General features: G+C 44.4%; 1 protein-coding gene across 1 annotated transcript in view; it reads right to left on the reverse strand.

Annotated features, from left to right (window-relative positions):
• Nucleotides 1-26,669, reverse strand: part of LOC100512052 (zinc finger protein 27) — a 57,882-nt gene that overhangs the window by 9,190 nt on the left and 22,023 nt on the right. Inside the window, exons 6-10 of the mRNA XM_013998419.2 lie at nucleotides 22,164-22,239; nucleotides 15,554-15,675; nucleotides 13,896-13,978; nucleotides 10,275-10,293; nucleotides 5,909-6,008 (exon numbers count right to left, since the gene is read on the reverse strand). Of these exons, the coding sequence (XP_013853873.2) occupies nucleotides 5,909-6,008; nucleotides 10,275-10,293; nucleotides 13,896-13,978; nucleotides 15,554-15,675; nucleotides 22,164-22,239 (400 nt within the window). The remainder of the gene's footprint in view (nucleotides 1-5,908; nucleotides 6,009-10,274; nucleotides 10,294-13,895; nucleotides 13,979-15,553; nucleotides 15,676-22,163; nucleotides 22,240-26,669) is intronic.

The following is a 26,669-nucleotide window of genomic DNA, read 5'->3' on the forward strand; positions in this document are numbered from 1 at the left end:
AAAAACTTCACTCCTAAAACCACGGAGGAGTTTGGGGGTTTTTGAGCACAAGACACCTGTTCTCCTTGCTTGGCCCTGCAATAAACCTTTCTCTGCTCCAAAATCTGATGTTTCTGTTTGTTTGGCCCCACAGTGCGTTGGGCACACGAGCTTGTGTTCAGTAACAATCCCACCCCATTCTAGTTAGTTCTGTTTGGAAAATACTGACTCAGAGCCTGTCACTGAGCTACAAGCCTTATGCTCTGTGGTGAAGTTTGAACGCCACTCTCCCACCACCATGGTATGTTGTTCTGGCATCAGATGGGGTGCTGTTACCACAGCTCCTTAATCCGCCACACCACATAAGAACTTCGGCGGCGGGGGTTGGGGGGGGAGTTGGGGAGGAAGTTTTTAATAGGCAAAATCTGGGGTGAGGGCTGCAGGGCACCTGACCTCTTGACTGGTTGGTAGTGAGATAACACATCTTCAAGAAATCTTGTACTCAGCCTGAAGTTACATACTCCATCTGGGTGGGACCTCAGTTCCTGCAGAAAAACTCAAAAATATTGTTAATGTCAAGAGTTCCTGTGAGCAGTGGTGCAGGTCACAGATGTGGCTCAGATCCTGTGTTGCTGTGGTGTAGGCCGGCAGCTGTAGCTCCGAATCAACCCCTAGCCTGGGAACCTCCACACATATGCCATGGGTGTGGCCCTAAAAAGTATATCCCTTGAGGAGGAACCAAGACCCTCCCCCACTGTTTGCATGGTTGTTTCTTGACTGCTCCTCCTTTGTTTCTGCATCCCCTCCCTTCCCCCATTAGCAACTGTTTGAATCTGCCCTTAGGAACTCAGGGAAGGTCAAGGAGATGGAAGCCTTTTTCCTACAAACAAGAAACAGGGGACACTGAAGGGCTTTTGTGCCTAGGAGGGCCCCACCGGGTCCTGCTCAGTTGCAGGATAGGGTGGGACAGAATGGAACAGAATGGAAGGGAATGGAACAGAAAAGAATAAAATGGAAAAGATATGATTCTGCACCTAAAAGGCCATGCCATTTTCACCAACAAAAAGATGAAGAAGAGGGAGATGGAAGAAATACTGAGGCTATAAAATTAACAAGACTTGGTGACTGAGTGGGAGAAGTGGAAGGTGGGCAAAAGTCAAGGATAAATCTCAGGGTCCTGGCTTGCCTGGTGGGGTGGTACCATCTCCTGAGATGGGAAACGGGGAAGGGGAGACATAAATCAGGAGTTCAACTTTGGGAGTTCCTGTCATGGCTCAGTGGTAATGAACCCAACTAGTATCCATGAGGATGTGGGTTTGACCCCTGGCCTTGCTCAGTTAGGAGCCAGTGTTTCCATGAGCTTTGGTGTAAGTCAAAGACGTGGCTCAGATCTGGAGTATCAGTAGGCCAGCAATTGCAGCTCTGATTTGACCCTTAGCCTAGGAACTTCCATATGCCACAGGTACGATCCTAAAAAAAAAAAAAAAAAAGACTTCAACTTTGTACACATTAAATTTGAAGTGCTGCAGGGCAGCCAGGGCAGATGGTTTTTTTTGTCTTTTGTCTTTTTTGTTGTTGTTATTGTTGCTATTTCTTGGGCCGCTCCCGCGGCATATGGAGGTTCCCAGGCTAGGGGTTGAATCGGAGCTGTAGCCACTGGCCTACACCAGAGCCACAGTAACGCGGGATCCAAGCCGTGTCTGCAACCTACACCACAGCTCACGGCAACGCCGGATCGTTAACCCACTGAGCAAGGGCAGGGATCGAACCTGCAACCTCATGGTTCCTAGTCGGATTCGTTAACCACTGCGCCACGACGGGAACTCCAGATGTTGTTTTTTATTTGTTTGTTTTTTGGGGTTTTTTTTTTTTTGTCTTTTTTTTTTGTCTTTTTGTTGTTGTTGTTGCTATTTCTTGGGCCGCTCCCGCGGCATATGGAGGTTCCCAGGCTAGGGGTTGAATTGAAGCTGTAGCCGCCAGCCTACGCCAGAGCCACAGCAATGCAGGATCCAAGCTGCGTCTGCAACCTACACCACAGCTCATGGCAATGCCGGATCCTTAACCCACTGAGCAAGGCCAGGGATCAAACCCTCAACCTCATGGTTCCTAGTTGGATTCGTTAACCACTGTACCACAATGGGAACTCCAAGGTTTAAAGTATTTTAACCGCCACTTTGTTTTTGCACCCCGACTTATGCATGTGCACCGCCCCCCCCAACCTGAATGTAAGTTTGCCTTTATCAACACGGTCTGTTTCTTTGTTCGGGGCTTCACACTCAAGCCACTTTTAGGCAGTGTGTGGCCCTGGCCAGTAATAAAGACTCCTAATTTGTTTCTTCTCAGTTGGAGTGGTCTCTGTTCTTTCACGCACAACAACCTGAGTGGATGAAACCACCCCAGACGCCTCAGAGTGATACTTCTCCCAGCTGCTAGGAGATGGTTGGCCACTGCAGGTTTGAGATCTTTTGAGAGTTTTCCTGCCAAAAGGGAGCTAACTGACCCAAGGTTATGTGCTCTCCCTGGGGCAGCCTACAACCAAAGACTGGTTAATTTCAGAATATAAAGGCCCCCTTGCCTCCACTGAGGACAATCCCAGCTCCAGAGCATCTTATAAGAGCAGCTGATGCCTCTGTTCGACAACTCCCTCTGCCCACTTTGCTTCCTTTACTGACTTACAGGTGTTCCAAGGGTCTCCCTGGTAAACCTCCTCTGTGCAAATCTCTATCCCCAAGTCTATTTTCCTGAAAACCCAGCTTATGACAATATATATATGGTTGAAATGCATATATATATTTTTTCTAGAACAGTTTCCCCAAGAAGGGAAAATAGGCATCCCGCTTACCTGGTATGCAATCATTTTCTGTTGTTCTTAGAAAAAGATCTGTGACCTGTGAAGACAGAGGTTGTGGGAAGAGGACGGAGAAAGAGAGAACAGAGCTGAGAGGGACTAGGCTTGGTTCACAACTTGAAAATTCCCTATGTAAATCTTGTGAAAAAATTCACGCTTTAAATCACTGTGGCAGAAGAAAAAAAATGGTACCATTCAACTCAAAATGTGGATGCACAGATCAGACTTCCCAGGAAGCAAAAACTCTTACCATGTCAGAAGTGAAAGTTACTAAAAGCCAAAATCCTTAAACTTAAACAACTGGCCCCAAGTATATACCAGAAAAAGGGCTTCTATATCTGTTATGAAAATATTACAAAGAACTCAAAGCAAAGTAAAATAACTGTATAACATTGGCACAACTAATGGTTACTTAAACGGTGGTATAAATAGTTATTGAAAAGCTAAACTTTTTTTTTTTTTTTTTGTCTTTTCTAGGGCTGCTCCCACAGCATGTGGAGGTTCCCGGGCTAGGGGTCGAATTGGAGCTGTAGCCGCCGGCCTACGCCAGAGCCACAGCAACGTGGGATCCGAGCCGAGTCTGCACCCTACACCACAGCTCACGGCAATGCCAGATCCTTAACCCACTGAGCAAGGCCAGGGCTCGAACCCGCAACCTCACGGTTCCTAGTCGGATTTGTTAACCACTGCACCACGATAGGAACTCCTGAAAAGCTAAACTTTTCATTCAGCAGACTGTGTTGTCATTGAAAATAATTTTCAACAGATGAGAACAAACAACTGTTGCTTTTCATCATGATGTTTGATAAAAGTAATAACTGTATGCCTTAAAAAATTTTTAAAAGGGCAGGAGGGGAGTTCCCATTGTGGCTCAGTGGGTTAAGAACCCAACTAGTAACCATGAGGATTCCAGTCTGATCCGTGGCCTCACTCAGTGGGTTAAGGATCTGGTGTTGCCATAAGCTACAGCATAAGTCAGCCTCGTTTCCACTGAGCCATGATGGGAACTCCAATGAATCCATTCTATTTGTATAATTCAATAAGTTGTGACAAACCATTCGCCATGTAATTACCACACACACAATCAGCTTTGGGCTGGCACTGTTTGGGAGGAGTGGAGGACGCCTTTGAAGAGCTGGAAATACTCTCTATCACAATCTGGGTGCTACTCTCTAGGCAAAGTTACATCTCGAGTTATTTTCTTTAATCACAATCTCTATCTAAGAAATACATGTGTAGAAAAACTTCTGGTGTGAAATACAATAAAATGTTAGGGGTTTGATTTGGGTGGCAGAATGTTTCTTCCTCTAATCTGTAATCGTAGCACATACACGTTTCATTATTTACATACTTCATTCATTTTCCCCCTGCCTTTTCTCATCATGAGAAGTCACAGGAGGGTCTGAAGAGAGGGAGGGGATTCTCTGAGAGAACCAAACTGTCCATTAGGGACTGAGCTGGCAGGAGAGGCCTGGGGCAGTTAATCCAGTTTTGGGCCACTAGTCCCTCCTCTTAAGAGCACAAACTCCCCCCCCAACCCCCACCTTCCAGGACTTGGCTATTCAGCCTCACCCTCGGCCTGGTCTCCAGGGCTGTAGGGCTCTAGCTGAGGCGGTGGTGTGGCAAATGTGCTGGTGAATGTGTGTTCAGAGGCCTGTGTTCTGACCCTGACTCTGTGACCATCTAGGCCCGTCACCTGGGAAAGTAAGGCCCTTCACCTTTAAATGAGATGATGGCATTAATGGAGGCTAAAACCATGGGCAAAAGCTGGACAAAAAACAGGGTATTTATATAGTATTTACATATCCCCCCAAGATATTTATTAATTATAAAGGGAAAAATAGTAACTTTACCCTAGAAAAACCCTAGAGATACCAGTTTAACCAAGTGATAGTTAACATCACACTGTGCTGTGAAAGGCACAATTTACTTCTCTAGAATTCTACCCAAAATGCATCCCTGAATCTAATCACAAGGAAACATCAGCTAAAACCATATTGTGTCACACCACACGAAATAACCTGTACTTTCAAAAAAATGTCAACTTCATGAAAGACAGACCGAGGAACTGAATCTAATTAAAGGAGACTAAGGGAATATGTCAACTACAGGTGGCATATAATCCTGAACTGGATTCTGGAATGAAAAAAGAAGAGTTGTCATAAAATGACATTATTGGTTGACATCTCAGTGTGGACTGTGGATTAGATAATAGTATGAGATCGGTGTTAATTGACTTACTTTGGAAACTGCATTGTGGTTGTACACAAAATGGTCTCATTTTTAGGAAATACACACCGAAGCATATTGGGGTTAAGGAACACCATGTCTGCAACCTATTCTCAAACACTTGAGAAAAAAAGATTAATAAAAAATCTGGGATTATAGATCCTGCTGCCACCACCATTCTGAGGAGGGACTTTTCTGCCCCTCTGTCAAAATGAAGTGAACTCCCCCTGTTACCAGAGGCCAAGTAAGGTGGCAGAAATAACAGGGGAGCAGCTAAGAGTTCAAAAAGGGCCCAAAAGACTAAGGGAGTGGGTTGACCACCTCCCATACTACAAGATGGCAGATTGTTCTGGGCTGGACCAATGTCCCCTTCCCCTGAGAGAATATGCCTCTGACACCTGGCTTTCCTGCTTCCCTTTTCACTTCTGTCTCCCTGAATCTTAGAGCCAACCTTTCTCCCACCATGTAGCCATGGAGGGTCCCTGGAAGGAGTAAAAAAGCCTTATTAAGCTTCTGGCTAAGGGATGATGCTATTTCCTGTTTTGTAGGAATCTTTGCTTTGGTAAGAGGCCTGGCCCATGGAGTTCCTCTGTGGCACAATGGATTAAGGATCTGGCATTGTCTCTGTAGCAGCTTGGGCTGCTCCCGTGGCTCGGGTTTGTTCCCTGGCCTGGGAATTTCCACATGCCATGGACATAACAAGGAGAAAAAAAAAAAAAAAAAAAAGAGGTCTGGACCCTGGGTGACTCCTTTGGTAGGGGATTTTTGTCCTCAATTCTCCTCTCCTGGACCAGGGGGTCTTTTACCTGGCCTGTTAGGCCCTCACAGCTCCATCTCTCAATAGTAACTCACCCTCAGCTGACTGACAAGGCCTTCTACAGACGTGTCCGAGGTCCTGTAGCCTTTCCAGTAAGGTGGTAGGTACCAAAGGTGTTCAGGGCACGCAGGGAACCTGAAGACAAGCAGATCCCATGGTAAGAGTCATCCAATGGTCCCTCCCCAAATACTCTCTGGGGCCTAAGAATTAGAAGCCTATAGAGCACTGGGCAGACGGACATATCTGAGGGATGGCTGTGCTCCAGGTTTGGGGCTGGGAGAACTTCTGCAAAGACCCTGAGCCTGGGAGTTACTCAGAGGGAAGTCTGAAGCCAAGCAATTCCTTTAATTGACTGAAGTAATCTAGTCCAGATAATTCACCTTGCCTCACTTTCCTTCTCTGTGAAAACAGGAATGATAAATACTAATTTAAAAAAAAAATGATAAATACTAACTTTCAAAAAAAAACAACCCTCCTGGAGTTCCCTCCTGACACAGAAGGTTAAAGATCCAGCATTGTCACTGCAGAGGCTCAGGTCACTGCTGTGGCAGGGTCTGATCTCTGGCCCCAGAACTTCCATATGCCACTGGTGTGGCCAAAAAATGAAAAAATAAAAAACCCCATCTGAAAAAGAAATAAAACTGTCACTGTTTGCAGATGACATGATACTATACGAAGAAAATCCTAAAGATGCTACCAGAAAACTATTAGAGCTCATCAATCAATTTGGTAAAGTTGCAGGATACAAAATTAACACACGAAATCTCTTGCATTCCTATACACTAACAATGAAAGATCAGAAAGAGAAATTAAGGAAACAATCCCACTTACCACCACATTGAAGAGAATAAAATACATAGGAATAAACCTACCTAATGAGATAGAAGACCTGTACTCTGAAAACTCTGTACTCTGTACTCAGAAGAAATCAAAGATGACACGAATAGATGGAAATATATACCAGGCTCTTGGGTTGGAAAAATCAATATTGTTAAAATGACTATATTTATTGCCCAAGGCAATCTACAGATTCAATGCAATTCCTATCAAATTACCAATGGCATTATTCACAGACCTAGAACAAAAAGTTTTTACATTTGTATGGAAACATAAAAGGCCCTTAACAGCCAAAGCAATCTTGAAAAAGAAAAATGGAACTGAAAGAATCATGGTCCCTGACTTCAGACTATACACAAAGCTACAGTCATCAAAACAATATTGTACTGGCACCAAAACAGAAATAGAGATAAGTGGAACAGGATAGAAAAGCCAGAAATAAACCCACACACCCGTGGTAAACAAACAAAGGAGGCAAGAATACACAATGGAGGAAAAGAGAGTCTTTTCAATAAGCGGTGCTAGGAAAACTGGACAGCTACATGGAAAAGAATGAAATCAGAACATTCTCTAACACCAAACACAAAAATAAATTCGAAATGGATTAAAGACCTAAACATAAAGCCAGATAATATAAAACTCTTAGAGGAAAACAGGCGGAACAGTCTCTGACATAAATCGCAACAATATCTTTTTTGATCCACCTCCTAGAGTAATGGAAATAAAAACAAATGGGACTCAAAAGCTTTTGTACAACAAAGGAAACCATTAAAAAAAAAAAAAAAAAAATGGAGTTCCCGATGCAGCACAACAGGATCAACAGTATCTTGGGAGCTCTGGGATGCAGGTTTGATTCCTGGCCCGGCAAAGTGGGTTAAGGATCTGGCATTGCCACCGCTACGGCTTAGACAGCAACCATGGTTCAGATCTGATTCCCGACCTGGTAACTCTATATGCTGTGGGGCAGCCAAAAAAAGAAAAAGAAAACAACCCATGGAATGGGAGTAAATCTTTGTAAATGAAGTGACCAACAAGGGCTTAATCTCCAAAATACACAAACATCTCACTCAGCTTTATATCAAAAAAAAAAAAAAAAAAAAAAAAAAACAGGAGTTCCAGTCATGGCTCAGTGGTTAACGAATCCAACTAAGAACCATGAGGTTTCGGGTTTGATCCCTGGCCTTGCTCAGTGGGTTAACGATCCCGAGTTGCTGTGGCTGTGGTGTAGGCCGGTGGCTACAGCTCTGATTGGACCCCTAGCCTGGGAACTCCATATGCCACGGGAAGTGGCCCTAGAAAAGGCAAAAAGACAGAAAAAAAAAAAATCAAAAAACGGGCAGAAGATCTAGATAGACATTTCTCCAAAGAAGACAGATGGCCAAAAGCACATAAAAAGATGCTCGAGATCACTAATTATTAGAGAAATGCAAATCAAAACTACAATGAGATATCACCTCACACTAGTCAGAATGGCCATAATCAAAAAATCTAGAAATAATAAATGCTGGAGAGGGTGTGAGAAAAGAGAACCCTCCTACACTGTTGGTGAGAATGTAAATTGGTGCAGCCACTGGATACCAGGACGAGAGTTTCCTTAAAAACCAAATATAGAACTACTACATAACCTAGCAACCCAACTCCTTGGCATCTATCAGGAGAAAACCTTAACTCAAAAAGATAATGTGGGAGTTCCCATCGTGGCTCAGTGGTTAACGAATCCGACTAGGAACCATGAGGTTGCAGGTTTGATCCCTGCCCTTGCTCAGTGGGTTGAGGATCCGGCATTGCCGTGAGCTGTGGTGTAGGTTGCAGACGCGGCTCGGATCCCGCATTGCTGTGGCTCTGGTGTAGGCCGGTGGCTACAGCTCCGATTAGACCCCTAACCTGGGAACCTCCATATGCTGTGGGAGCAGCCCAAGAAATGGCAAGAAGACAAAAAAAGAAAAAAAAAAAGATAATGTGCCCCAATGTTCACTGCAGTACTATTTATGATAGCCAAGATATGGAAGCAATTTAAATGTCCATTGACAGATGAATGGGTAAAGAAGTGGTACATACATACAATAGAACATTACTCAGCAAAAGTATTATTATTCAAAAAGAACAAAATAATGCCACTAAAATGCCCTAACTCCTTACCCAGCATATGTTCTGCATCAAAGCAATTACCTGTGTTTGATTTTACGCAGGTAAAAAACAGGGACTATCTGCTCTGAAAATAAAAACTTGACATTTACAGCTTCTGAAAGATGTTACGCCTCACCTCTCACCTTCCTTCTTTTTTTTTTTTTTGCTTTTTAGGGGCATACTGCAGCATATGGAGGTTCCCAGGCTAAGGGTCTAATTGGAGCTATAGCTGCCAGCCTACACCACAGCCACAGCAACTCCGGATCCAAGCAGCGTCTGCAACTTTCACCACAGCTTGTGGCAACGCCAGATCCTTAACCCACTGAGTGAGGCCAGGGATCAAACCCCACAACCTCATGGTTCCTAGTTGAATTTGTTTCAGCTGCGGCACGACGGGAACTCCACCTCTCAGCTTTGTTTCTTAAGATGCTATCCTCATTGTGCTTTGTGTCTGAAGACTACATAACGATTGCCTATAATACTTAAGAAAACAAAATACTATTTCAGCAGTTCAGTCTTTTATAAAGCTAATGGTCAAAATCTTATTTCCATTTCATTTGTAATTTTGTGTCAGGCTATCTTAATCACCACTGATCTGATTTTAATTTCATTGAAGAACAGTTTCTAGAAGTAGCTTTTATTTATTTATTTTTTGGCTGTGTCTGTGGCATGTGGAAGTTCCTAGGTCAGGGACTGAACCTGCGCCATAGCAGTGACAACATCAGATGCTAGGCCATCAGGGATCTACTAAAAGTAGCTTTAAGTTTGGTTTTTGTGATTATTGTGGTTTTAGGTTTGCTGAATTGTTCTACCAGGATTTTATAAGGCACAGATTCACGAAGGTCAAAACACACCAGGGCCGAGAAAATACAGAACAAAGCAAAAAGATTCTTAGAACACAGTAACTTCCAGATCCAGTTTTTTTCATTCCATAATTCATTTTTTTCCCTAGCCTTACTGATATATAATTGACATACAACATTGTTTAAGTTTAAGGTGTACAATGCCCTGATTTGATACGCATATATACTGGATAATGACTATCACAACAGGGATAGGTAACATTTCCAGCACCTCACACAAGTACTTTTTTTTTTTTCCAGTATGGTGAGAACACTTTTTTTTCTTTTTACAGCTGCACCTGGGGAAAGTTCTCAAGCTAGGGGTCGAATGGAACTGCATCTGCAGGCCCATGCCACTGCCATAGAGCCACATCTGCGACCTACGCTGCAGCTTTCGGAAATGCCAGAACCTTAACCCACTGAGTGAGGCCAGGGATTGGAAGACACTGTGCTGGGACCTTACCCGCTGAGCCACAACAGGAACTCCTGAGAACACATTATATTTTAAGTTGAGCCTAGATAAAAGTATTTTCCAAATGCTCTCAAAGTTTGCTCCTTCATCAAAATCTTTTACAATATCTATTTAGATACTTACTTAGTAAATTCTTTGTTTTCTAACCACAGGCAAAGTTAAATCCATCCTAGATCCCATGGAGTCAGAATAGATTTCCAGAAACCAGGCTCACTCTTGGGGCGTTATCACAGATGGACATGTCATTACATTTTCCAGAAAGAACCTTAAAGGAAACATTTTGAGAAATATGCATCAAATCCTTGGCAAGAGCAACAGAAGCCACGTTTTTAATAACATGTTACTTTAGAGAAGTTTAACACTTAATCCTTTCAAAGCACTTTCATTAATGTGGGGAACAATTAAAAAAAGAGGGGAGGATGGTTTGAAGTGGGCCCTGGCCATTACAGACCAGACAGAACTGGCTGCTCATCAGGTGGGGTATGTTACATGGGTGAAATGTGTTCCCCTTGTGCAGGACTGCACCCTCAAATCCTTGCCTCTCCCATCCCAAATCTCTTCATTTGCAAGCCTCAACACCAACCCCATTAAGCCTCCTACACACAGACACTCAGTGTCTCCAATCCACAACTCCCAGAGGTCCTTGTAGTCACTGATATCCCCCACGTCCAAGTATTACCATCAAAGACCACTAGTCAGTGACTACAAAAACCGATCCATTCTGACTGCAAAGCAGTGAATTACACATATCCCTGACGACGAACCCACGCTGATTTCCAACAGTATTCCAATGACTAGGGATCAATCACCTGCCCCCACAATTACTGACGGCCCCAATCAGTGACCACCTCCTCATAGATCCCTCTATTCCCCATTCCCTGATCTACAAAAGTCCAGTCACTGATACTCTCAGATTCCACCATGAATTATCTTAAGGAAGTCCCCATCACCAAAGGCCTAAAGCATTTCTCCAAATATTGATCCTCATTGACCACCCTCAGCACCGAACCTCAAAGTTTCCACAATCACCAGTTCCGGGTATCCAAACAGAACTTAGAACCTCCAATTACAGACTCCCTCAAGCTTGTGATCACTGAGCACTAATACTGTTCAAATCAGTTTCTTCGAAGAAATTCACTTGGCCTCAGACCCAAAAGACCACTTTAAACTGACCCCCACGCACTCTGTCAATCAAGAACCCTCATTTATTTCCACATATCCCAATCCATCCTCCTCACAGACATTGCCACTGACTCCCACAAACCCGCCAGGACAGACTCCCCCAAGAGTCTCAGACACCCCATCGCTTAACCCTTCAGTCCCCTGGGTCTCTGACCCTTACAGGTTTCCATGACTGACCCAGTGGGGCCGCCGTAGTCGTCTGATCACCATCCTACACAAGTCCTGGATTTTGACTGCTTCTCTCACTGACCTTTCCCATTCTCCCGATATCCGCGCCCTAACCTGAAATTGATTGCCGTACCACGCCGCCTCACCACGGTTTGAGCTCTTCCCATCCTGAGTGGTTGTGCGCAGACTCAGTTACATCTTTGAGGCAGTCGGCCGCCACCGGGCAACCTTCCAGAGAACAGGATTCTGGGATTCTGAACTTTAATGTCAGTTAAGATGGCCGCGCCCGCTTAACGTCTTTCTGGGGGCGGCCATGTTTAAGTCTGTGCCGTACAACGGATGACTAGGCCTTTTGTTGGACGATTAGGCTATTGTAGAGTGGGGAGAAGCAAGTGTTCCTGGGTCCTTAAACAGAAACGTCACTGTAGCGTTTAGCATTTCAGAAACTCAAACCTCCAGAGAGCAAAACAGCAGCTCCCTGACCCGGAACTTCAGCCGTCTTTGTCTCCAGCAGCGAAGGCAACAAGTTTAAGATGGCCGAGTTCATTTAAACAGCTTCTTACGTGCAATGGGCGTGGCCCATCCCCGAGGAGGAACGTCCTTAAAGCAAGGTAAAAGTTTTCCTAGGCTAGCTCTGGAGTTGGAGAACCGCGAAGAGGAAACTCTTCTCCCGAGGCCCGGAGAAAAGAAAGGGAGACTTCACCGAGAAGGCAGAGCTGCAAGAGGGGGCAGTAGGAAGGCTCTTAGCACTTATTGAAAAAAAATGTTGAAAGCCGGGTCTTTAGTCTCAGGTGGCTTGACCCTATTGACCCTAAAAATAAAATAACCAATTATTTTACCAGAAAATGGGTTTATTCTGGAACAGCAGAGAATTGAAATTTGGGACAAACAAGCTACAAAGGGGAATGTGGGGGGAGGGATAAATTAGGGGTTTGGGATTAACAGATCCACACTACTATATATAAAATAAACAACCAAGACCTACTTATTGCACAGGAAACTATATTCAATATCTTGTAATAATCTATAATGGAAAATAGTTTGAAAGATTATATATGTGTGTATTTGAATCACTTTGCTGTACACCTGAAACTAATGAAACATGCTAAATCAACTATACCTCAATAAAATTTTTTTCTAAAAAATTTTGAAAGGAAGTATTTATATGATTCTGAAACAAAATTACCTCTTTTTTTTTTTTTAGCTACACCCACAGCACGTGGAAGTTCCCAGGCCAGGAATCGAACCCCTAGCCACAGCACTGACTCTAGCCACTGCGGTGACAATGCCAGATCCTTAACCTTCTGTGCCACAAAGGAACTCCTCCAGCTCCATGCTTTGAAATCCATGAGAGAGCAGGGCCATCCAGAAGAACACAGACAGTCCCATCTCAGGGGTCACAGGGCAGTCCTTTTCCAGGATAGCCAAGGCACACTCTGAAGAACCATCCTGAGGAAGGGATTCCACTACTAGGCTTCTGATCCTGCTTAGCCAGATTGGCCTGGCCTCGAATTCCTTCACTCTATAACCCCAACAACCCATCCATCTGTTGCAGGCTTGAAGTCCCCTTCAAGGAGATTAAACCCAAAAGCCTCTGGTCATGTCTCATTGTAATGTCCCTTCCCCCACCTGAACAGCCTGGTAGGGAAGGAATGTCACCAATTCCTCACCCTGCCTCTATATAATGTTTCCCAAGCAAATGAGGTATCCTGCCAGAAACCAATCAGATCAAACCTGCCCCATACAGAGATCAGACAATACTCAGCCCTTACACGCATAGGGGGCTAGGGCAGGAGAATTGGGTCTCCATTTAGGTCTGCCTCATGGAGGTATAAAAACAGTTATAGGAGTTCCCAACGTGGCGCAGTGGTTAATGAATCCAACTAGGAACCATGAGGTTGTGGGTTCAATCCCCGGCCTTGCTCAGTGGGTTAAGGATCCAGCATTGCCATGAGCTGTGGTGTAGGTTGCAGACGCGGCTCGGATCCCACGTTGCTGTGGCTCTGGCATAGGCTGGCATCTACAGCTCTGATTAGACCCCTAGCCTGGGAACCTCCATATGCTGCAAGTGTGGCCATAGAAAAGACCAAAAAAAAAAAAAAAAAAATTGTAAAATGACTTGGGCTCTCTTTTTAACCTGCACACACACGAGTGCTCCCTCTCTTTCTCTCTCTCTCAATCTCTCTATGAAAATGTGCATTCGCTTTACTAAATTTGTAAAATATCCACTGTTCCAATGCTTTGCTACAGTGAGACAGGGACCAAGGAAACTGTAATTCTTTCACACCCATCCATTCATCTGTCCTCCATCCTTCATTCCATCCATCTTCGGGACCACTGGAAGACTAAGGCCATAGGCCCTAAAACGGAGTAAAGGCCACAGCCTGCACCTACCCAACACCAGAGGGAACACCCACTCCCCCTGATCCTGGAAGACCCATCTCTTAGCAACCAGCTTGGTCACTAAAGCCCAGTGCCTGCAGTATTCAAGGGCGGTCTTCAACTATGAAAAACTGGGCTCTTGTGGGGGAATGGAGGAGATAAGAGGAGATCTCAGGTCCAGAAGATCCCAGATCTCTGGGTCTCTGCTTGCATCATAGCTGCAGCTGCCCCAGTGGTGGCTGTAATTTGTGGCAAGAGGTAGACATGATTTGCACAACTGCAGACCCAAAACTGGATCACTGTGGGTAGCAAGGGGGAGAGAGGGTACAATGTCATCTGATGAGGAGGGGCCCACAAAGACCAGCCCCCCCAGTCCTGTTGGAAGTGATGGTTCTTTATAAAGCAAAAATCCATTGACCTCAAGTGGCAGCTCCCCTAACTATGGGCAGAGGAGGCTCATGCCCTGCCTGTCACTAATGCCTTCCAGGAATCTATGGAAAGCCCCTTCTTCCCATCATTCTTCCCACCATCACCACCCCCATCTCTCTCCCACTCCTTTTAATCCTACTTGGTAAGCTTGGCCTGGCTGGGCTTTCCTCTACCTCCAGGGCCCCCATTAATCCACCAAATTTCCACTTATTCCTCCATTTTAGGAATCGAATCTATGCAGCTCATGCCTCAGCTTTGACAACACAGGACCCTTAAACCAGTAAGGCGAGATCCTAACCCTCTGCTCTGGGCTGGGGATGGAACAGGTGACGCCAAAGAGACAAACTGGAATGCTAACCCACTGCACCACAGCAGGAACTTCTATCCATTCTGCCTATCCGCTGGACCATTGGAAGATACAGGCCCTTATAGAACAGAGGTTACCCTGTTGGCCTGTGCATGGCAACTGTCAAAGGACATTGCAGCTTCACAAACACATAGCTTACCCTTCCAAAGAAAATTGTACTTGTCTTTGCAAAACTAGCTGCCCTCCTATCCTGCGCATGCGCAGTGGGAGGGCAGGCTTCAACTCTGACAAGCTGAGTTGTCAGAGGTTAAGAGTAGGGGAATGTAAGCGAGATGAAGGGTGCCCCAGCCTTTCTCTTCTCAGGTTGCCAATATCCTGGGTCTCTGTGTAGTGTCACCATCTTCTATCCCCCTGCCACCTTGGCAGCAGCAAGTAGACCTGCTGGTAAGAAGCAAAGTGGACCCAAATCCGGATAAAGGTGGATGGTAATGGAGTCATTTGGGTAGGGAGGGTGAAAATCTGGTGTGGTGGGCAGCGATGATGATCCCCAAGTTGCATTCAAAATTATGGTTGTGTTGCCCGAAAACCCACTGACTCCAAGAGTGGTACCTCCTCTAGACCTGGGCAGAAGAGGCCCATGCCCAGTGCCAAATGTGGCGGGAGATCTTGCCTCTCCAGTGCATATCAGGGATCTGTCGAAAGCCCTTCTCCTGGCCATTCTTCCTCCCCAGTACCCCAACTTCTGTCCTCGACTTCTTTAATCCTGCTTGATAATCCTGGCCTGGCTTTTCTCCACTCTCAGGAGCCACAACAATCCATCCATAGATTTATCCATCTTTCCATTTATCCATTCATCTATTCCTTCATCTGTGTGCTGGGCCACTGGAAAACACAGGCCAAAGGCCCTTCACAGAGCACTCAACACAGCCTTCACCTATGCCTGCCAACTGCCAAGAGCCACTCCGGCTCTCCCAGGAACTGGTGGACCTGTCGCTTAGAAACTGCCCTGTTGTGCTCCTGTTCTGTGCAGAAGCAGTTGGAAGGCAGTTTTCCACTCTAGCAATATGGGTAGTTGGAGGTGAGATTAAACAGGAGAATGGACGGGAGTGGGTGGGAGGTAATAAGAGTGTGCCAGCCTTCCTCTTTCCACGTTGTCAACATCCCTTATCTCTATCTATGTCAGCATCTTCAACGTTGCCTGCACCAGCACTGCCACTGCTACAATGGCAGCTGGACCTGGTGGCTAGACGCTCTAGACCCAAATCTGGATCCAAGTGGGAATGCTGTCAAATGGGCAGAAGGAGGGGTGGTCCTGAAATCTGGTGCTGAGGAACAGCAAAAAAGATCCCTATTCTCCACTAGGAAGTGATGGTCCCTATTGCCTGAAAATCCACTGACCTGGAGAGAGGTAACTCCCCTAGACATGGGCGGAAGAGGTCCATGTCCTGGCCACACACAGGGCAGGGTCCTTCTCTCAAAGTGCCTTCCAGGAATCTGTTGAAAGCCCCTTTTCCCTGCTGTTCTTCCTCCCTAGCCTCCTCATTCTCTCTCTCCCATCACTTTTAATCCTGCTTGGTAAACCTGGCCTGGCCTTCTATTCTCAGAAGCCAAACAATCCATCTTTGTATTCATCTATTGATACTTCCTCCCACTTATAAGCTGGACAACTGGAAGACATAGGCCACTGACTGGCCCTTTAACAGAGCACAGGACACTAACTCTGCCAGCCTCTTGCTCCACCTGAGCCATGACTGCCATTGTGAGCCAGCCGTGCTTAGTTGGGAATTAGTGTAGTTAGGGGGCAGGTTCAATTCCGGCAAGGTGGGTTGTCAGTGGGGAGGAGAGAGAGGTCAAAAGGGAGATGGCGGGAAGTAGGGAGGATGCCTAGACTTCTCCTCATGTTACCAACATCCCGGGATATCTGATAGACTATTCATTTATCTTTCCGTTTATTTATTGAACATTTATCCTTCCATCTATCTGCTGGACCACTAAAAACCACAGGCCACAAGCCCTTAATAGAGCAGAGGACACAGACTTTGCCTGTGCCTGTCAAATGCCCAGAGCCTAGGGGACCAGGTGTATAGCAATGGTACTTATCATTTTTAAGCCAGCCTCACTCCATCCTGCTTATATGCTGTTGGAGGGCAACCTTCAATTCTGACAAGCTGGGTTAGTAGGGAGGATGGGCCAGTCTTCCTCTCCTCAGGTTACCTAGATCTCTGCTACTGGCCCTGGCTAGACCTGGTGGTGAGATGCAGACATACCAGGTACCTCCGTGGACCTAAATCCAGATAGTGGTGAGCAGAAATAGTGTCAAATGGGAGGAACGAGGGGGATGAAATCTGGTGAGGTGGGTGGTGATGAAGATCCTTGAGTATCTGCTGGAAGTGATGATTGTGTGGCCAGAAAATCCATTGACCCCTGAGAGCCATGTTTCCTTTAGACATGGGCAGAGGAGGCCCATGCCCTGGCACCACACTGGGTAGGGTCCCTGCCTCTCCCAGTGTCTTCCAATAATATGGTGAAAGTCCCTTCTTACCATTCTTCTTCCCCAGCTCATTTCCAGGCAAGGCATCTTAGGTTGTTTTCAGACAGACAGAAGAGCTTGGTGATTAAGTGTCACGATTCTGGACTTTCAAGCCTGCTGTTTCTAAATTTTGGCTCAGATACCACTGGTGGGCACTTGGGTCACTAACTGAAATTCTGTGTCAGAGCGCTGTCACCTCCATGGTGGTGATCTTCAGGAAAGGGTGGTCATGGTTCTTGAAGGAACCATAGCAAAGAAGAAGCAGTTTTGTCTAGGCTCCAGTGATTAATTCATTTTTTAAAAGGCTTTCTGGGTTCTGTGTACTCCCATGTTTGGGGATCTGGTGGTATGTCTGCTAAAACTCATCAGATACCAAAGGGAAGGGCAGTGCCCTTCATTTTATGTGTATTATGCTGCAAGATAATGCTCGAGTGGTGTCTCTGCAGCACCAGGATGTAGGTTCCATCCCTGACCCTGGCAGCTGCAGTGTAGGTTTCAACTGTGGCTCAGATCTGATCCCTGGCCTTGGAACTCCATATGCCATGGTGTAGCCAAAAAAGGAAAGAAGGAAAAAAAAAAAAAAAAAAAAAAAAAAAAACAACTAAAAAAAACCCAAACAAACCAAAAACTAGCTAGGTTTATACCTCACAGAACTAGACAATGAAGAACAAAGCCCAAAGTTAGAAGAAGGATGGAAATAATAAAGATTTCAGCAGATTTTTTAAAAATAGAGAATAGAAAAATCAAGGAGGGGTAGGTTTCCTGGGCCTGTCTGTGATACTCACTTCCTTTTTGTCTGACATCTCAGCGAGGTGGCAGTTCTAGTAGCTGCTCTACCTGATTAGCTATGCTGCTCAAAGACATGAAGAAGAAGAAGGATGCCAGCAAGTTGGCCAAGAAAGACAAAGACCCAGTGAACAACACCAGGGGCAAGGCCAAAAAGAAGTGGTCCAAAGACAAAGTTCAGGACAAGCTCAATAACCTAGTCTTTTAAATTTTTTTTTAATTTATTTTTTGCTTTTTAGGACTGCTCTTGTGGAATTAGGGGTTGAATGGGAGCTACAGCTGCCAGCCTACGCCACAGCCACAGCTTCGCAGGATTGGAGATCCATCACAGAAATGTCAGATCTTTAACCTACTGAGCGAGGCCAGGGATTGAACCTGCAACCTCATGGTTCCTAGTCAGATTTGCGTCCGCTGCGCTACAACAGGAACTCCGCAATAACCTAGTCTTGTATGACAAAGCAACACATGACAAACTCTGTAAGGAGGTTCCCAACTACAAGTTTATAATCCCAGCTGTCATCTGAGACTGAAAAGTCATTGTTCCTTTGTCAGGGAAGCCTTTCAGGAGCTCCTGACCTGGATTCAAAGCACAGAGCTCAAGTAATTTATACCCGAACTACCAAGGGTGGAGATGAAGCGGCTTCAGGTGCTAATGAAGATGTATGAACAGGTTCCACCAACTGCACATTTTGAAATAAAACTTCATTAAATCAAAAAAAGGGAAAAATAAAGGAAATTAAATGTTACATTTTTCAAGAGATAAAATGGACAAACTTTCTTCCAGACTAAATAATAAAAACTAAATAAAATTACAAAGGATAGGGAGTTCCCGTAGTGGCTCAGCGGAAATGAATCTGACTAGCATCCATGAGGAAGCAGGTTCAATCCCTGGCCTTGCTCACTGGATCAGTGAGCTGTGGTGTAGGTCACAGATGCAGCTCGGATACGGTGTTGCTGTGACTGTGGCATAGGCCAGCAGCTACAGCTCTGATTCCACCCCTAGCCTGGGAAGTTCCATATGTCAAGGGTGTGGCCCTAACAAGCAAAAAAAAAAAAAAAAAAAAAAATACAAAGGATAGAGGAGATATAACTGATGCCACAGAAATAAAAGGGATCAGAGGAGATTACTATAAGTAATTATATACCAACAAACTGCATAACCTAAGAGAAATGAATACTTTCTAAAAACATACAACCTACCAAGACAAGAAGAAATAGAAAGTTTGATTAGGCATGTATTAAGGAGTTTGAATTAATAATCCAAATCTTCTCAAGAAGAAAAATCTCAGTAACATGTCTCCACTGGTGAGTTCTATCAAATATTTACAGAAGAATTAACGCCAGTCCTTCTCACGCTCTTCTGAAATTTGAAGAGGAGGGTAAATTTCCAAACTCATTTTATGTGGCTAGTGTTACCCTGATAATAAATGTCAGAAAAAGCGATCACAGGAAAAGATAACTAGAATAGTAGGGTTCAAGATGGACACTTAGGAGAACCATGAACCCACCTCCTCCCAATTTCCTTTGAAAGAAACTCCCAAACTAGCTTAGTGACACCTTTACATTGGGTGAATGAGTAAAAACCCAAACTAAAACAGGTAGGAGAGGCTGAGACACGGTCTTGCCATAAAAACCACCTCTGGCACAGTGACCTACAATCAGGAAGGAATTCACAAACCCAAACTTCTCCCCAAGGAGTGAAAGGTGTGAATCCCACAACCAGCACCCCAACGTTTAAGTCTTGTTCACAAAAGATGAGGCATCAGAACCTCTACCTTTGAAAGCTAGTGGTAGTCAGCCTCTAAGATTTCTTTTAATGAATCTTGTCTCCTGGTAATCAAACATGTATGTAGTTCCCTTCCACAATGAATAGAGTTGACCTCTGTAACCAATCCAACCACCATATTGTGAATACACTCCAAAAGCCTTGGGGGGCCCATGTGGTGAGGTATTAAAGCCTTCTAACAAAAGCCATATAAGCTAGCTTGGAATCAGAGCCCACAAGCCCCAGTCAGCCTTCAGATGATGGCAATTTTAGCCAACATCTTGATTACAACTCTGGAGAGTTCCTGAACCAGAACTACCTAGCTAAGCTGTTCCCAGATTCCTCGCCTTAAGAAAGTGTAAGAGAATAAATCTTTACTGTTGTTGTTGTTGTTGTTGTTGTTTTGTTTTGTTTTTGTCTTTTTGGCATGTCTTGGGCCGCTCCCACGGCATATGGAGACTCCCAGGCTAGGGGTCGAATAGGCGCTGTAGCCACCAGTCTAAGCTAGAGCCACAGCAACGGGGATCCGAGCCACATCTGCAACCTACACCACAGCTCACAGCAACGCCGGATCCTTAACCCACTGAGCAAGGCCAGGGATCGAACCAGAAACCTCATGGTTCCTAGCCAGATTCGTTAACCACTGAGCCACGATGGGAACTCCTTTTACTGCTGTTTTAAGCCATTAGGTTTTGGTTGTTATACAGCAATAAATAGCTAATGTACAATGCATTATAAATGTGCCATTTTCCAGAGTGCAATGGAACCCATCATGGGTACTCAGAATTGGCATTAATAATAATTATAACCTTGGAGTTCCCACTGTGGTGCAGTGAGTTAAGGATCTGATGTTGCTCAGCTGTGGCTTAAGTTGCAGCTGCAGGGCTCAGATTCAATCCCTGGACGGGGAATTTCCATATGCCTTGGGTAGAGCCAAAAAAAATCATAACCTTAATATAGTGTATTAATGTGATATTTATATTGTCCTGTTTCATAGATAGGAACAGAGAACATCAGTGTTTGTTTTAATATCAATGTCTATTACTATAACAAATATTAAAATAACACAATAATAATAGCAATAGAGAAGTAATCTGATTGTTCTGACTTCAGAGAAAAAACATTGCCCCTAGAGGTGGGGCTATTGTATTCATGAAATGTGAACAGGAAGTTCCCATTGTGGCACAGCAGAAACAAATCCGACTAGTATCCATAAGGACGTGGGTTCAATCTCTGGACTCACTCAGTGGGTCAAGGATCTGGCATTGCTGTGAGCTGTGGTGTAGGTCACGGACACAGCTCATATCCCGCCCGCACTGCTCTGGGTATGGCATAAGCCAGCAGCTGCAACTCCATTTTTTTTTTTTTTTTTTTGTCTTTTTGCCATTTCTTGTGCCGCTCCTGCGGCATATGGAGGTTCCCAGGCTAGGGGTCCAATCGGAGCTGTAGCCACCAACCTACACCACAGCCACAGCAACGTGGGATCCGAGCCGCGTCTGCAACCTACACCACAGCTCACGGCAACGCCAGATCCTTTAACCCACTGAGCAAGGCCAGGGACCGAACCCGCAACCTCATGGTTCTTAGTCGGATTCGTTAACCACTGAGCCACGACGGGAACTCCCTGCAACTCCAATTTGACCCCTAGCCCTGAAACTTCCATATGACGTGGGTGCAGTCCTAAAAAGCAAAAAATAAAAATAAAAAATAAAATGCAAACAACAATTAGAGGATGGTAGAAAGCAGAAGGGACACAGGATTTCTTAGTATTAGAGTTGATGTTATTCCTGAAATCTTTTTTTTGTCATGCCCACAACATGGAGAAGTTCCCAGGCCAGGGACTGAACCTGAGCCACAGCAGTGGCCCATCCACAGCAGTGACAATGCCGGATTCTTAATCTGCTAGGCAACCAGGGAATTCCCATATCTTAATAATTATAGGCATAGATGTTAATTATAAATTATAACTATTAATTATACTTCAAATCAATAAGAATCCATATAATTGTGGAATTAAGTGAAACAGTTAATAAATGGTATGGTTTGGTGTATGATATGGTATGGCCCTTCAATAAGGCTACTTGTGCTGAAGCAATTGTTATCCATATTATATTATATCCTATGCCACCACACCTTGCCCCATTTCCAGCCCTATTGAAAGCTCAGGGTACAGGGTTCAGCTCATCCTTACTTTAGGGCAAGTGTGCATGACAACCACGGCTTTAACCAGACCTTAGTCACTGGGTCACCAGTGCCACCTTGTGCCTGGAATCCTCATCCCTGTCCTGTTCCTCTGGTCCCTTGGGTTTCATATTCACTGGTGGCTCCTCTGGTGGAGGGAGGGCAGACTGGACTGGGAGATGGGATACAATATTGAAAATGCCGGGGTGGATGCTGCCAGGATGGCCCCTTTGCCTGTGTGTCTCCAACTACTGTCCTCCCTGCTCTACACAGCCTGCTTACCACACCCAGGAGGAGGCTTAGTAAGGAGACATAGAACTGACCTGTGCGTTCTGGGGAAGGATGCAGGTCAGATACACTGGGGAGGGAAAGGATAGGACAGTTGGGAGACAAAGGGTTAGGGTTTGGTTGTGCCAGGGTGTGGGGAGAAATCCTCCAGATGTATTTTCTAAACCCGAAGGAAACTATAAGTAAGGGGCTAGAGGGAACTGGCTCAGCAAGTTAGGCATTAGCTGAGAGGACAAGGTGTCAACTTTGGAAAACCGGGTCAGCTCAAGTCAGAAAACTGCTTGAGCAGACACTGATTGTTCCTCAAGATACTGTGCATAGATAGCTGATGCCAGCCTTCTGGATGCCCTTTAGAGTAAAGGTCAGAGTTAAAATGCAATGTGACTGGAGGCAGAGGGCCTTGGGGTTTCTGTTTTCTCACATTGTTTACCTTCCTGAAAGCACAATAAAGACGTTGAGGCATCAGCATTCTGGGATCTTGATCCATGAGGTCTTGAGTCCTCCGGCCCCACCTTTAAACTTTACTCTGTCTGTACATCTTTCTTTGTCACCGTTTAACATTTCCTAAGATTTGCAGCGCCGTCCTTCACCCCTGCTCGCTGAGCGAGTCCCGGCGCTGGGGCATGGGTAAGGGTATTAAATCTCAAATTAGAGGGCTGGCTAACCAACCTACCCTCCAGTTCCCACCTTCCCCCCCCCTTTTATTTTGTCTTTTTAGGGCTGCACCTGCAGTATATGGAGGCTCCCAGGCTAGGGGTGGAGTCAGAGCTGTAGCCATTGGCCTACGCTGTGGGAGGCTTGCCAGATGTGCATGTATACAGGCCACAGTGAATCAAAGAGACTAGATGGCTCTTGAAGAATGATGCTAATCTAGGTTTGCAAAATATATAAGACTTTCCCAGACCTCTGGGGGAAAGGGAGTGAGATGGGAAATGTACATTGTATGAGTGGCTGCTTGAAAGCAAGTTGCCAAATACTCCAGATGGCATCGAAGGAAAGCCACTGACATTGTTGTTCTCATGACCAGAACCCTAAGGGAGTTGGAGGAAAGGGTGTAAGAGCCTTAAGCATAAACAATATAATCTTTCTCTGGAGGGTTAATCATTTATAGCTTCTATAAATACAAAGGGTCTGTGCCTTGCATATCTGTAGCCTTTTTTTTTTTTTTTTTTTTTGTCTTTTTGCCATTTCTTGGGCTGCTCCTGCGGCACATGGAGGTTCCCAGGCCAGGGGTCTAATCGGAGTTGTAGCCACCGGCCTATGCAACTCGGGATCCAAGCTACATTTGCAAACTACACCACAGCTCACAGCAACGCCGGATCCTTAACCCACTGAGCGAAGTCAGGGATCGAACCCGCAACCTCGTGGTTCCTAGTCGGATTCGTTAACCACTGCATATCTGTAGCCTTGATCAGTAACATTGTAAATGCCATATGTGATCCTGTACATACAAGGAAGTGGAAAATAGCAAATAAAAATCATGACTTGGCTCAGAGGGTTGCTATTGCCTCTCGAAGGTGGTAGCTCCCTGATCCCCACTCTATTTCTTTGTCTCTTCTTTCTTAATTCTGCGTCACCGCTGACTTTGGGACCTGGGTTGACGAGCAGGTCTTGTCACTACACCACAGCCACAGTAATGCCAGATCCAAACTGCATCTTCGACTTACACCACAGCTCATGGCAACATTGGATCCTTAACCCACCAAGCAAGGCCAGGGATTGAACCTGCATCCTCATGGATGCTAGTCAGATTCCTGCTGAGCCACAACGGGAACTTCCTCCTCCCCATGAATTTACCTCACCCTGTGTGGGACACTTGGACAACCTCAACGCTACTTCATTCATTCATACATTTAACTAACTAATATCTAATAAATAAACTTAAATGTATGAATGAATGAGTATGAGTTTCTATTTTGTGCTAGTGCCACACTGGGCACCTTGGACACAGCAGGGACAAGACAAAGTCCTGACAACATGAGGCTGATGGTCCAGTGGGGACGGGAGAATGAAAAATTTAAAAAAGAAACATTTACCATTAGTTTAGAGGGAAGTACTTGCAGCACAAGGTTAGTACAAAATAGGAAGTGACTCCATGAAATGTTACTTCATATACAGTAGTGTGTGTGTATGGGCCCCCCAAAAATGGGAGAGGGCAGCAAGCTGCTTGGATGCTGAGGAAGCAGGGTACTCTCAGAGAACACAGCCAGCAAAAGCCCAAAGACAAACAAATTCATGTTAAGCACAGCCAGAATGGGCATGTCGACAAATAATAAAAATGTTGACAAGCTACAACTACAGGTTCTCCAGACCCTATGCCGCTTTTTATTATAGCTATAATTTTACACTATAAATATTAAACATGTAAAAATACAAATAAATTTTATGTGAAAGATTGATATACAAAGTATAAAAATTACATAACCCAATAAAATATATAATCATACAGTACATATTATATATTATAAAATAGAAACATTTTTATTGTAGTAAGGAATATACAATAACAAATGGTATTATGATGTACTATAACTGCACAATATTAATATAGTACATAATGATATGCAATATAAAATTATAACTAATGTACAAATCTATGTATATTTATTATCTAATAACTAAATTTTATTAAACATAATTTAAATTATTACATGGTAAAACAATGCTTTTGAGATACATGTATGTTGTAGTTTGTGTCAATCATTTTTATGGTGTTATAAATCAGCCATTTTATGACTGAGTAGTAAGCATTCCATTATATAGATGTACTTCACTGAGTTTAGTTATTCACCTATTGATGGATATTTGGGTCATTACCAATGTTTTGGTGATTATGTATGCAATTTCTGTGAACATTTGAGTACATACGTAATTTCTCATCTCTCTAGCAGAATTACCAGGGAGTTTGACTACTGGGTCGTAGGGTAAGTATGTTGCTAACTTTATATGAACCTGTGACACTTTTGTCCAGAATGGATATACCATTTTACCTTCTCATCCACAGTGCATTAAAATGTCCACTGCTTTACATCCTTTGGTCCTATGTTTATTTATTTGTTTGTTTACCACCATCCTACTATGTAGTGATATGGAAGTTCCTGGGCTCGGGGTTGAATCAGAGCTGCAGCTGCTGGCTTACACCACAGCCACAGCAACATGGCATCCAAGCTGCCTCTGTGAGCTACACTGAAGCTTGTGACAACACCTGATCCTTAACGCACTGAGCAAGGCCAGGGATGGAACCCACATCCTCATGGACACTGTGTTGGGTTCTCAACCTGCTGAGCCACAATAGGAAATGCTGTCATTATGGGTTTTTTTTTAATTTAATATTTTAAAAAATTAGTTTATTTACAATGTTCTCACTATGGTTTAATTTGCATTTTCCTGATCTCTAATGGTATTTAGTGTCTTTTTTTAATTTAATTTTATTTTTTTTTGTCTTTTCTAGGGCTGCACCCACAGCATATGGAGTTTCCCAGGCTAGGGGTCTAATCAGAGCTGTAGCCACCGGCCTACATCAGAGCCACAGCAATGCCAGAACCAAGCCGCATCCACAGCTCATGGCAACACCAGATCCTTAACCCACTGAGCAAGGCCAGGGATGGAACCTGCAACCTCATGCTTCCTCGTCAGATTCGTTAACCACTGCACCATGACGGGAACTCCTGTACTGAGTCTTTTCATGAGCTTATTTCCATTTGTATCTCACTCAACCATACGGATGAATCTCAAATACATTACATCAAATGAAAGAAGTTAGACTCAAAAGGAGACACATATTTACATATACATGGATACACACACATTTATATGATGCATGAAAAGGGCAAAACTATAAGATAGGAAACAGATAAGTGATTTCAAGGGGTTGGGAGTGGATAGACTGACTAAAAAGAGATAGAAGGGAATTTAGAGGAGTGAAGGAACTGTTTTTTTAATTGTGGCATTGATTATATGATTGTATACATTTGTCAAAACTCTCAGAAGTGTACATTTTTAAGAGTGAATGTTGGAGTTCCCGTCGTGGCGCAATGGTTAACGAATCCGACTAGGAACCATGAGGTTGCGGGTTTGGTCCCTGCCCTTGCTCAGTGGGTTAACGATCCGGTATTGCTGTGAGCTGTGGTGTAGGTTGCAGATGCGGCTTGGATCCCTTGTTGCTGTGGCTCTGGTGTAGGCCAGTGGCTACAGGTCCAATTGGACCCCTAGCCTGGGAACCTCCATATGCCGCGGGAGCGGCCCAAAGAAATAGCAAAAAGACAAAAAGACAAAAAAAAAAAAAAAAAAAAAAAAGAAGGAGCAAATGTTACTGTGTGTAAATTATACCTCAATAAATCTGACTTTAAAATATCTCAACAATATAATGTAAAAGAGAAATAACTGAAGGTAATTTACACTAAAATAACATGATTTTCCCTCTGAGGTTTAGGCACAGCCATATGAGGTTAGTCAGATGCTTATGTCAATTTACAACTAGTTATATGATTAACTAGTTAA

This window comes from Sus scrofa, chromosome 6, assembly GCF_000003025.6.
Source record: "Sus scrofa isolate TJ Tabasco breed Duroc chromosome 6, Sscrofa11.1, whole genome shotgun sequence".
Taxonomy (NCBI): Eukaryota; Metazoa; Chordata; class Mammalia; order Artiodactyla; family Suidae; genus Sus; species Sus scrofa.